Raw genomic sequence first — 12,935 nt, 5'->3', positions numbered from 1 at the left:
ACTGGCCTATAATGTCACGTGTGAATATTTACATTTTCTCCCGTGACATTCTCGGCTTGTCACTAGCGAGAGAATGTCACTGAAACACTGAACAGGAAACACTTGCGGATTATTTGTCTCACTAAAAGTGAATTTGCTCTTTAACCTTTACATAAATTACAAACCCGACGGAGTTATTTCCGAACATCGACAATGCTATTATTCGATTGTATACAACAACAACAACAAAAATTGGTGGTTTTTTTGTGGCGCCTGTGTTTAACGTGAGTGGTATACTGTTTTTGTTGAAATATCTTCAGCCGCAGTCTGATACAAGTGTTTTGCCCAGTGTAAATAAAAGGGTCACCGTGACTTTTTGCGAGTGACACCTGAGCGAACCGACCGATTTTTTGGGCACGGATGCATTTAACACTGTAAATAACCTCCGTATGGCGCGCCCACCTTTTTCAGTTGACCGACCAACCAACGGCAATGGTGCAATAACGTCATTGACTTTTTTTTACTAATGCGTGTCAAAAATCGTAATTACAAAGCACGGCGACCCGGAGACAGACAAGCAGGAGGCAATTGGGGTAGTCAATAATAATAATAGTCAGCAGTGCGTGCAAATCTAGTGGCTTGCGGCTGTTGTTTTCACAATTGCAGGAGCGCCCTCGGAGTAGGGTAAGGAGAAAATCGGGTTGGAGTGAGTGGGTATAGGCAGGCGCAGTTTGAAAAACAACTTAAAAATGAAAGCGTGGATGCTGCTCAGCTTGCAGACCCGCCAGCACTCTGTTTGGCGTCTTTGCCGGTTTGCGTACGTATTCTGCGATTGTGCGCTCCTCAACTCGTACTTGTTATGACTTCAGTCTACCATTTACTATTGTCTCATTGATTACTTATTAATTTTACACTGAGCTGCGTAGTCCATGAATTGTCAGGGCTCTTTTGTATTGTAGGCAGAATTAGGCAACTGCAAAGTCTTCCTTCGCATTTTACACACAATTATATGCACAATGGCCTGGCTCTAGAAACGGAAAACCTCCACTTTAAAGTGAAAGACCGGATGATTTAGCTTCATTCTTCAGGCGCCTGTGATCTTTACCCGGCCTTACTTCAGTACTGGTGTGCTCACCTGGATCAGGACACGGGCGCCAGCACTACACTGAGTAGCTTCATGTTTAACCGCAGTCCAGCAAATAATAAGGAGGTTAGGTAAGAGGTCGAACAAAACACAGGCAAGTGACGAGGCGTCTGTGAGCACCTCCGTAGGAAGGATTCTGCGGGCATCGCTCGCACCTGTGTAGAGCGATTCAGAGTAAACTACTAGACCGATCTTTATGAAATTTGACAGGAAAGTTCCTGGGTATGATATCCCCGGATGTGTTTTTCATTTTTTCGATAAATGTCTTTGATGACGCCATATCCGGCTTTTTGTAAAAGTTGAGGCGGCACTGTCACACTCTCATTTTTCAATCAAATTGAAATTTTGGCCAAGCAATCTTCGACGAAGGCCGGACTTCGGTATTGCATTTCAGCTTGGTGGCTTAAAAATTAATTAATGACTTTGGTCATTCAAAATCTGAAAATTGTAAAAAAAAGTATTCATTTTATAAAACGATCCAAATTTATGTTCATCTTATTCTTCATCATTTTCTGATTCCAAAAACATATATAAATATGTTATATTTGGATTAAAAACAAGCTCTGAAAATTAAAAATATAAAAATTATGATCAAAATTAAATTTTCTAAATCAATTTAAGAACACAGTCATCTTATTCCTTGTCGGTTCCTGATTGCAAAAACATATAGATATGATATGTTTGGATTAAAAACACGCTCAGAACGTTAAAACGAAGAGAGGTACAGTAAAGCGTGCTATGAAGCACTACACAGCGCAACCGCCACCGCGCCAAACAGGCTCGTCACTGCCTTTTGCACTAGCGGCGGACAACGTTCAATTTCATTCTGTGAGTTCCACAGCTTGACTAAATGTAGTAATTTCGCCCTACGCGACTTGTTTATTCTTGTGTGTGTCGTATAGCGCACTTTAAGGGAGAGAACTTGCAAATGTTAAAGGCACAGTAAGCCTCCCGTAAACCATCACAGAGCTCCCCGAGCGTCTACATATAGTACAAGCATACTTCCATTTGAACGCTCACCGAACGGGAACATCCTGGCTGCTTTCTGTCGAGCGTGAGAAATTTTCAAAGAATTTATTTTCTTGGACTTGGCCTCAACAGCAATGGCGCCTCGTTTTGGTGCTGGACGGCTGTTATGAATACCGGAATTCACGCCCGGACAGTAAGCCTCCCCTAAACCATCACAGATACTGTCAGGCTTTTACACACAGTACAAACACCCTTCCATTTGAACGCTCACCAAACGGGAACATCCTAGGTGCCCTACGTAAAGAGCGAGCAATTTTTAAAGAATTAATTTTGCAGATTGTCTGAACACTTTTTGGACCCATCCTGAACTCAGGTCAAACATGAGTTACTTCCCTTCGGGTCTCATTCTATCGATGTAAACTGGCGATAGCCGTGAATCGATGATTATCAAAATGTTTTTGGACCGTGGTGCGTTTTTGCGCTAGACCTAACTTTTAAAATCTAAATAATAAATTGACAGCTTGTTACACAAACATTCTTTAATCATAAAAGAATTCTTTTTTCATCAAGACAAGATCAGTACAATTCGAAGTTGTGAAAGTTTGAAAAAAGAAAAGCCCGGAAGCAGGGTCACGCAAGGGTCGTAGCAGACGACGCCGGTTTATCAGTGCATATCGCCGTTCTTCTCAACAGTCAAAAGCCATCGCTAGAGTTCTTGTGAACCACAGCCGTGTGTTTCGTGCATAAAAACGTGCTATTGTAAATAGTCGCATTCAAATAACTAACTGAAAAAGGGAAACTGGATCACACGGGTTCACGATGGCTCAGGGGTAAGATAAACCACGCAAAAATAAATTCTTTGAAAATTGTTCGCTCTTTACGGAGGGCACCTAGGATGTTCTCAATCGGTGAGTGTTTAAATGAAAGGGTGTTTGTACTGTGTGTAAAAGCCTGACCGTATCTGTGATGGTTTACAGGAGGCTTACTGTGCCTTTAATATCAACTCGGAATTAAGCTCCCCTGTATTTTCTCGCCACACCCGCGGCATTACGGAGATTTAAGAAACGAAACGTTGGGACGTTTCGTTTTGAAGTTGTGGTAAACGTCATTACTTCGGGGGTCTCTCGCTGGAAAGGTGAAGGTCAACTGAAACGGAACGTGGAACGTCAAAACGCAGTCACGTTTTCCACCCCCAAAAAACGAACAATATTTCGTCAACTTTTGTGAGTATTTTTGCACACTAACAGTTTTATTTGTTGGCCATTTTATGCATTGCTAGATTCATCAACCCTTTCACAGTCTTTCAGCGCTGAGAATGTGTTCATTGGAGGTAGACAACTGTTGTGAACTGAAATATTTTGAAGGGTGCTGATCCTGGTACATTTATCCAACTTCATGGTGAGAAAGCAAATGGCGAAGCAGAAGTAGGTCATCGCATCGAATTTTTATTCTGGCTTCGTATGTGATCAGGTGCATGAATTGAAAAATGTGAAGCTCTTGTGCGTGCAATGCGAGTATGTCAATCCTTTATTGACTCGTGGAGTTGAAATTATGCCATGCCCAGTCAGCGGATCATATCCTGCCATGCCCGGCCTTTCATTCCGAAACGAAACGTGAATACATCTAAATCTTGTCTGCGGCCTATGCCGTCTCGTTACACGTTCCGTTTCGCGGGGTGACTCATTCACCAAACGAAACGAGCTGCAAAACGAAACGTGCTGTTTCTTAAATCTCGCTATTGACGCTGTGTGTGCGAACTCAGGCACACGTAGCACGCACGCATCATTACCTCTATAATCTGCAGTGAGTCGTCGGTCCTGCTGAAGTTACGGACGTCGGCCGAACAATGAAAGCGCCAAGACGACATCGATAGCTTTGCACCTGAACGTGATACAATCCCAGGTGAGTCTTTCGAGTGGTTTGGGCTGATTTCTTTCATTGCGTCAAACAGTTCAGTGTAAAATCCACCAAAGACAAGACTAGCTGTGCCTTTCAGCCCTCCAAAAGGATATCAGATCAAATATTTATGATTTTACCACGTCTGATGTCCATGAAAACCGGAGTGATACGCCATTCGATGTGCGTGCGTGTGCTTTTACGGTGCAATAAGTAGAGGTTACACGCCGAGTCTCAGTGATTATCAAAAATAATGGTCGAAGTTAGCGGATCATGAAAAATGCGAGCTTTAGCGAGCTTTTTCATGACCGCGAACTGAGACCATTATTTTTTATAATCACTGAGACGAGGTGTGTAACCTCTTTATTCCTCCTTTCTTCAGTTATTCAAAGAAAAGAGGAGTTTTTTTGCGAAAGTTTGATCGAATCCTATTCTCTCAACCAGTCAACCTGCGCAGGCGATCGATTAATGCGCGGTTGTATAGTTCCGTGCAAATTATTCCATTCTGTTAACACTTCTTGTCAGTTTTCCTATTTTGGGCTAAAATCAAGTACACAGATATGCTGTTATTCTGCCGTGGCGGCAAAGGCAGATATTGTGTGTTCTGTATATGTTTTAGTATCGCTTAGGATAATGTTTTTTCGTCAAATGGGACTAGCAGACGAACTTTTGCACCCGTGTTCCAACGTTAAAAACTGTATGAAGTTCAGTTTTCTGGGGAAAATAGTGTATGAAACCCCTTTATGTTGTTTAAATTGATGAGATGTGTGCATTTGGTTGCGTGTGATCTGTTTATTAAATGAAATATTGTTGAAAACTGACCGTCGGATTGCAGTCTGTTGTCGAAGGAACTGAGTGAAAAGAAGGGGAACTACTCTTGTCGCTAGACAAAGTATGAGTTACTTGCCTTGGGAAATTGCTTGTGATGAACGGCTTGACGGCACGGCAGATGAGATTCAGAAAACAACCGAACTCATGGATTTTATATGGAGATTCATGTGTTCAGGCCTGTAGTTGTTAATTTAAATGCGGTATGTTTGTATTGTTTGCTCCAGAGATGTATACTTCGTACATTAGAGCGTTCGGAACTTTTCAGTCGCAAAAAGTAGTACCGAAACAGAACAACCTCTCAACCCATTGCACTATCGAGGATTCAGGCTGTTGCTGGGTCGTTATTTGTTTGGTTGCTGGGTCATTATCGAAAAATAACTACCCCTACAAGTTTACAGAGGTAAAGAAGCAGAGGGGGGAATAAAATAAAATTCATACGGAGAAGTATCGGCCGATAGGAAGGTGTTTTGTTCTGGTCACGCTAGACAGGTTTTATAATTATCTTCCGGGATCTTGCGAAGGAGTGACTCGTCGGGTACACTGAGTGCGATTTTGTCGCGCCAGGTAAGAGGGAAATTTGTAACAGTCTGGTGATTTGTGTGTGTGTGTGTGTGTGTGTGTGCGCGCGTGTGTGTTAGTGAGGGTGTGTGTGTACTGTGCGGTGCGGTGCTGTGTGTGTGAGTGTGTGTAGAATGGCCGACTTCGCGGACAGTGATCTCCGTTCTGTTCTTCACAGTTATGATAAAGACATCGTTCTAAGGTCAAAACAAGTCGAAATTCTGAGACTGCTGTGGGAAGGAGACCGGTGATATTGCTGCATCACTCCCAACTGGTTACGGAAAAAGTCGTCTGCTCCGTAGGGCCATTTTGTTAGGTGACAAAGTTGATTATCAAGTGACACTTTTGCCATATTTAGAGTTGTTTGCACAGTAAATACATCCGCGAAAGATAGCTCGCTTGAAAGTGTCTTACATAACAACTCCTTTCTAAATTTAAAAATTACACAACACCATAAAAAATCACTACTATCGACGATCGCGAATCTGCTTATATCAATAACACATTACGAAAAGCCCTAAATATGTAAAAACAAGAAATTCCTCCGAGGTAGGAAAAACACCCCCGTCAAAGGGAAATAACCTTCTCAGTTGGTGGCAGTGACTGAGTGAGAATGGTTATTTCCCTTTGACCATTAAGATGTCCCTCTATAAGTCCTTGTATAATTTTAATCCACCAATAACTCCCTAACCGATTTGACTGGTCCCAATTTTTGTAAGGACCGTCTCAGGAATGTATAGAACCTGTTCACCAAGTTTGGTGACGATCAGTCCGTTCATTCTTGAGATCTATATGCGAACACAAACAAACAAACAAACAAACACATCGACCAAAACCTATACACACCCCTATACCGGGGGTGTAAAAATCGATTTCCTCTCCAGAGAAGAAAAACAAAGGCATCCTGTCAGGGATAAATGAGACCCGAAGGGAAGCAAATCATTTTGACCTGAGTTCAGGATGAGTTGTCTGGTGCTGTGTGTCTGTGTCTGTGTCTCTGTGTCTGTGTATCTGTGTGTGCGGCGGTACGGAGTGTCAGTGTGTTGTTTCTGTGTATCTGTGGGTTTGTGTGCGGCTGGGTGGGTGTGTGCGCGCTCGTGTGTGTCTTCAATGATATGCATTTCTTTTGTTATGGGGGCGAGGACGCCCCCATTCTATACGGATAGTTTCGAGGTTGACCATGGGCAGCGCCATTTTGTTGTGAAATACGTCATCAGTTTGTGTACACAGGAAGTTGTGACATCCGTCACCCTATGGGAGGGGTGACGTCAAAATTGTTCATCTGTAGAAAGTTGTGAAATCCGTCACCCTATGGGAGGGGTGACGTCAAAATTGGTCATCACAGAGTTTGTGTAACACAGGAAGTTGTGAAATACGTCACCCTATGGGAGGGGTGACGTCAAAATTGTTCAACAAAAACATGATATGTTGCATTGTGCAGGGTCAACTGCAACAAACTCAAACCGAGCCATTCATACCTAGCTGTATTTGAGTGACTTATATACCCGACATTTTTATTTCTTATTTTTAGCACAGGTGTAGGAAAAATCATGAACCAAAATGTTATTTATTTTCTAATTTAACATTTTTTTTTACAAATATGACCATGGTCTTTTAAACATACAGTGACATTAAACATTGTTATGTTAAAAAAAAGAAAAAAGAAAAAAAGCTTTTGTGCACAAATCAGAAAATACATTGTACATTTTACCTACAGGCCAAACCGTGAGTGTCTGTGGCAAAGCCCGACCCAGGAAATTGCACTGATTTTATATTTAGATCAGAGAGAAATTGTCAAGAACAGGCGCTTGCATTTGGATGTGTCCAATGATAGTAGGTTTGGTTGTGATCAATCAGAATAATGTAGGAATAAAAATGTATGACAGTTTAGTATGATGACATGTAATTCACATATGCTGAAATATGATATTATACATCATGTAATATTATTATGGCTGTTGCCATGACCATGAAACCCAACAAAGGTTTAATGTAATGTAATTCAAAATACCAAAACCGAGCACCTATTAATCTCGTCTTTGCGCGTGAAGATTGAGGCCGTCTGCCAGTAGCGGTTAGGTCATACAGTGGAACCCCTCTCTAGCGACCTTTAAAATGTTGACAAAAATCGGTCCTTGTGGAGGGGGGTCCTTACAGAGGGAGGGGGGCGGAGTCAGGGGGCCACAAAGAAAGTCAGATTTAAAAAAAAAAAGAAAACAGAGAAGTTTGAGTTGCTGACGACCGTTCTCTCTGAAAGCAAACTGCTTCGATTTCATGTTTGTCCTTGGTGTCCACCAGTTCTGGTGCATGTACTACCCTGGCCAAGTTTCCTCTCAAGACATCAAAGAGACCGCCCCAGTATACTCTACAGCCTCTGGGCGAACCACCTCTCATAGCTAAAACTGGGTCAATGACCCCTGGGAAGAAGGTCAGTGTCTATAAAAATTTTACTCCTAGGCCTGCGGCCAGGGGGGGGGGGGGGGGAGTATACCGGTACCATTTGAGAATCAGACCAAATGAGAATTGAACCATTTGAGAACATCCTTTTTTTTCAATCACTACATCGAAGGCCTGCGGCCCGGGGTTCACATGGGTTGGTTTGTTTGTTTGTTTCAAACCCACACCCATATACACACATTTCCCATTTAAACCATTTGTCGGCCCCCTGTCGATATTTATCGACTAAGTTCCTTGTGGTTTATGCGCATAGTTTTGGACGGTGGCACTTGGAACTGGCAGCAACACAATTCCCGAAACAAATAGAGGAAACAACTTGAATGTTAATAGTTCAGTAAACACTAACGAGGTTGCAGGGTCGGCGATCGAGAACCCAGCCGAACACGAGGCAAGCAGAGCAAGTGCGCACTGTTCCTTATGGTCTCTTACATTTTTTAAACAACACAGCTTTTTATATCACGAATAGACATTTACTTTATCATGTTCTTTATGTTTGCTACTTTTAGTTTTAGCTTGTGATACCGCCAACAGTTATGAAGTTACAACTGCTGTAACGTGTCTTCATGAAGCCATTAAAGTCAACAGTAAATCTCAGTCAGCAGCTTCTCTTAAAGTCTTGCCCTTATAGATAGTCAATACTTGTCCTAGCCGATCAAACGGTCTTGAGATGTTGCCGAATAAGCGAGAACTGTTTTCACTATTACAGTTCTTACTGATACCCTCCACCCGGCTCCCTTCCCGACCCCACATGACCCACCCCATCCCATGTCCTCCCTTCACAAGCCACCTCCACCCCCATCCGACCCCACAAGGCTGATCTTGGCTGTTCTGCATTAATTACCTTTTTTCATATCAAAAAGCATGGCACAAGATGAATGAGTCAGCGATGGTAGCCTTGCACTGACATGTACCCAACACACACACACACACACACACACACACACACACACACACACACACATGTGCACACACACAAGCACGCAAACACACGCACGCACGCACGCACACACACATATGCACACACACACACACTTACACACACACACGCACGCACGCACGCACGCGTGACATGAACACACACACTTACGCACGCACGTGAACACACAGACACGCACACACACACACACACACGCACACTCACACACACACACTGCACACGCACACACACACACACACACAAACACACACACACACACACACACACACACACAGAGAAATTTGCAATGTGAAGATTACTGACACCATCTCAAAATCTCCCTCTCTCCCCCCTCCCTCTCTCTCCTCCCTCTCTCTCACTCCCTCTAGGACAGATTGTAAGAAAAGGCCTAGCCCTAATCTTTATCCTTGTCAAATAAAGAAACAAAGTTTAGTTCAATTCAGTTCACACACACCCCTCACCCCCATTCTCTCTCTCTCTCTCTCTCTCTCTCTCTCTCTCTCTCTCTCTCTCTCTCTCTCTCTCTCAATCACCCCCCCCCCCTCCACCATACTTTCTCTGTCTCTCCAACTAATAATCCGATCTCCCGGTGCTATGTTTGAAGATAGATAAAGATAGCGAGGTCACCGGAGAGGGTGAAAAGTTTGCGGTCAGGACACTCATAAAACTGGATCTTTATCCTTTATCCTTTATCCTATTCCTTCAAGGATGAGAAAGAGCAGAAGAAAAAAAAGAGAAGAAAAAGAAGAAGAAAGCGAAGAGAGAGAGGAGAAAGAGAAGAGAGAAAAAAACAAGAGAGGAATAAAAGAAGAAGAAAGCAAAGAAAAATATAAGAAAGAGGAGAGAGAAAGAAGAAAATAACAAGAGCAGAACAAGAAGAAGAAAGCGGAGAGATGAGAAAGAGAAAAAAATAAAAATTCCTTCGAATCCACGATTATGCGTTGCATGTCGTCTGCACTATAGTAGTCTGACATTTCCACACAAAATATTACCCCATTCAAGATAAACGTCCGCTCTTGGATTCCTTATACTGCTTTCTCGACTCAGTTCTTGATTTGTTTGTCTTATTAGAAAGAGGAGGGAGTACGCTGTTGCAGCCTTGCACTACAAGAGATCACCATGGGTTCTTCTGCTGCTTCGGCAGATCTCGTCTTCTTTGTCAATGGCAAGAAGGTCAGTTGATTGACTAATTGGCTGATTTACTGATTGGTTGGTTGGATGCGTCACTAATTGGTTGATTTATTGATTGGTTGGTTGGATGGGTCACTAATTGGTTGATTTACTGATTGGTTGGTTGGTTGGATGCGTCACTAATTGGTTGATTTACTGATTGGTTGGATGGATGGGTCACTAATTGGTTGATTTACTGATTGGTTGGTTGGATGCGTCACTAATTGGTTGATTTACTGGTTGGTTGGTTGGATGCGTCACTAATTGGTTGATTTACTGATTGGTTGGTTGGATGGGTCACTAATTGGTTGATTTACTGATTGGTTGATTTACTGATTGGTTGGCTGTATGCGTCACTAATTGGTTGATTTACTGATTGGTTGGTTGGATGGGTCACTAATTGGTTGATTTACTGATTGGTTGGTTGGATGTGTCACTAATTGGTTGTTTTGCTGATTGGTTGGTTGGATGGGTTACTGATTGGTTGATTTACTGATTGGTTGGTTGGATGGGTCCTTGGATTTCTTTATTGACGTTTATTTACTTTCATTTGTTTATTAAATGGCGTTTATTTCAGTAGCATGTTTCTTTAAATATGTATTTTGTTATTCATTTATATGTCTGCCTAACGATCTTCTTTATTTCTGTTAAAAAGGTTTTAGGTATACTCGCTTAAGAATGTTCGCATAACGTGAATATTACCATCGATCCATGCAGGTCAGCCCAAAGGGCTATTATGATACCTTATCCTAATCCTAATTTATTAAGACCCTCAGGTCCAGACGTTTTCCTGTTCGGCCTTCGTTGTTACGTTCAGGTTGATGTCAATACGCTGACCTTCATTGGAGAGTGCGTCTCTGTTAAAGGCACAAGTCTTCTGGTAAAAACAGTTCTGGTTTACTATCTCAGATCCGCTCAAGCGTTTACATGGGATAAGACCCTCCCTCCTCTTAGACACATACCAAAAATCAACGTCTTAACTGCTTCATGTGCAGAGTGTGATTTTTTATTTATTTATTTTTATTTTTTTTTTTTGGGGGGGGGGGGGGTGGCTTAAGTTTGCAGATTGACAATAGTGGCCTTTCAGAAATAAATTCTTAAAAAAAGGGTTTCCACTTTGCACAGAAAACATTTGGGGTGTTGAGTTGTGGTATTTGTTAAAGAGGAGGGGATGGCCTTATCTGATATATAAGCCTGGGCACAACTCAAATGGTTTACACGGGAAGGGCCGGTGCCTTAGAGATCTAGATTCCCAAGTCAATCAAAAGTTCTGATAAGATAAGATAAGATAAGATATTTTATTCTATTTACGAGGGTAATTATATAAGCAATACATGCTTTTTTTTACAAAGGGATAAAGGGATTTTTTTCTGATACATAGGGAACACACTATTTGATTGTCACGGTGATTATTTTCTCTCACAGATTGTTATCCAGAACCCAGAGCCTGAGCTGACACTGCTGCAGTACCTGAGGTCTGACTGTATCCTTTTTGCTGGACACAGCGGTACAAGTTGACTCTGCCATAGCACGAGAAGGCTTCAAGCAGGTGTAATTCTTTCAATTTGGAGCAATACCATGGCGCCATAAAGTTCCTATGTTTTACAGAATGGTATACCAGTTCAGAGATGTGCCAAAAGGATTTATTTTTTTCGGCAAATTTGACGAAATAGTCACGACAGTTTTTACAATTTTCTGAGTTTTAAAGGCAATCATAAGGAACACTTTTTCCAAACCGCACAGAAAAAAATCGGCAGTTGTGCCATAAAAATGAATGGCAAGAGCGTTTTTAAGCAAGTGTTGACGTTTTGTGAACTGCCAACGCCAAACTCAAGACGTCAGTCCCTGCCAGTTACGATGAACCATTGTGACACAATGAACCTCAGGAGATTTAGCTCTACGCGTTAAGACATGCACGGTAATAGAACTCTAGATGTAGTCGCAATCTCAATTCCAAAACAAACACGAACATAAAAACGCGGCCCTCAAAGCTCAGGCTTGTGTTGAAATTTTTTGGCTGAATAACGAGACACACTGACTGACCTGTGTTCCCGAAAGACAGTAAATGAAAAATGTATTCAAGACCGTGTTGCTCTTTCAATACCCTGGGCTTTGAATTGATCAATAGGTCTATACATAGGATTCCGAAAGGCTTTGAGAGAGAGAGAGAGAGAGAGAGAGAGAGAGAGAGAGAGAGAGAGAGAGAGAGAGAGAGAGAGAGATCAAATCAAATCAGATCAAATTTTATTTTTTTCAACCAGCACTCGCCCAGAGAGGGACTACTCTGATCATATATCATACACGGACATTCATATAAAACATTAAAAAATAAAAAGAGAAAAAAGGCAGAAAAACAGAATTCACAGTACTATGTACACATTACAGAGAGAGAGAAAAAGAGTGAGAGAGAGAGAGAGAGAGAGAGAGAGAGAGAGAGAGAGAGAGAGAGAGAGACAGACAGACAGACAGAGACAGAGAGAGAGAGACAGATCGAGAGAGAGAGAGACAGAGAGAGAGAGATTACAAGTCACCCGAAACTTGGCCAGCAGACAACTCGAAGATCTTATCTCTGTCCAAAAAATGTACAGCGTCAGTGTTCTTTCATCGAACAATAGGCGCACGAATATTGTCTTAACAAAAACAGTACAGCTGACGGGGACCAAGCTGGGGTGTGGGGAAGGAGGTTGTGGAGCTTGTACCGTCATGGTTTCCTTCCATTCTCCGGACTCCGACACCACTCAGTAAATGTTTGATTGTCCTAACCATTATACCCATGTTGTTCACATACTATACGATGATAGTCAGTTTGATATTTATCTCTGTCAAGGTTGTGTGCGGAGGAATAATGTTAGCTTATTTAAGACAACTGTTTGTTTGTTTGTTTGTTTATTTGTGTTTGTTTGTTTGTGTGTTTGTTTGTTTACTCTCAATTACTGTTGTTGTCTAATACAAATCCGTCGCGATATAACCTTGAACGGTTGAAAACGACGTTAA

The 12,935-nt window shown here is 42.0% G+C and overlaps 1 protein-coding gene across 3 annotated transcripts in view; it reads left to right on the top strand.

Annotated features, from left to right (window-relative positions):
- The window catches only part of LOC138952481 (xanthine dehydrogenase/oxidase-like), a 51,564-nt gene that overhangs the window by 1,284 nt on the left and 37,345 nt on the right, over window positions 1–12,935 (top strand). The window contains exons 1-4 of one of the 3 annotated variants that reach the window (XM_070324158.1): window positions 3,845–3,994; window positions 9,843–9,944; window positions 11,367–11,424; window positions 12,586–12,682. In XM_070324158.1, the coding sequence (XP_070180259.1) occupies window positions 9,891–9,944; window positions 11,367–11,424; window positions 12,586–12,682 (209 nt within the window). In that variant the 5' untranslated portion in view covers window positions 3,845–3,994; window positions 9,843–9,890. Of the gene's footprint in view, window positions 1–3,844; window positions 3,995–4,323; window positions 5,384–9,842; window positions 9,945–11,366; window positions 11,425–12,585; window positions 12,683–12,935 lie in introns of those variants that run through there. The other 2 variants (XM_070324157.1, XM_070324159.1) reach the window with 2 other exon arrangements.

This window comes from Littorina saxatilis, linkage group LG17, assembly GCF_037325665.1.
Source record: "Littorina saxatilis isolate snail1 linkage group LG17, US_GU_Lsax_2.0, whole genome shotgun sequence".
NCBI lineage: Eukaryota > Metazoa > Mollusca > Gastropoda > Littorinimorpha > Littorinidae > Littorina > Littorina saxatilis.
The sequence above is the reverse complement of the archived record's forward strand: the minus strand, read 5'-3'. Positions and strand labels throughout refer to the sequence as shown.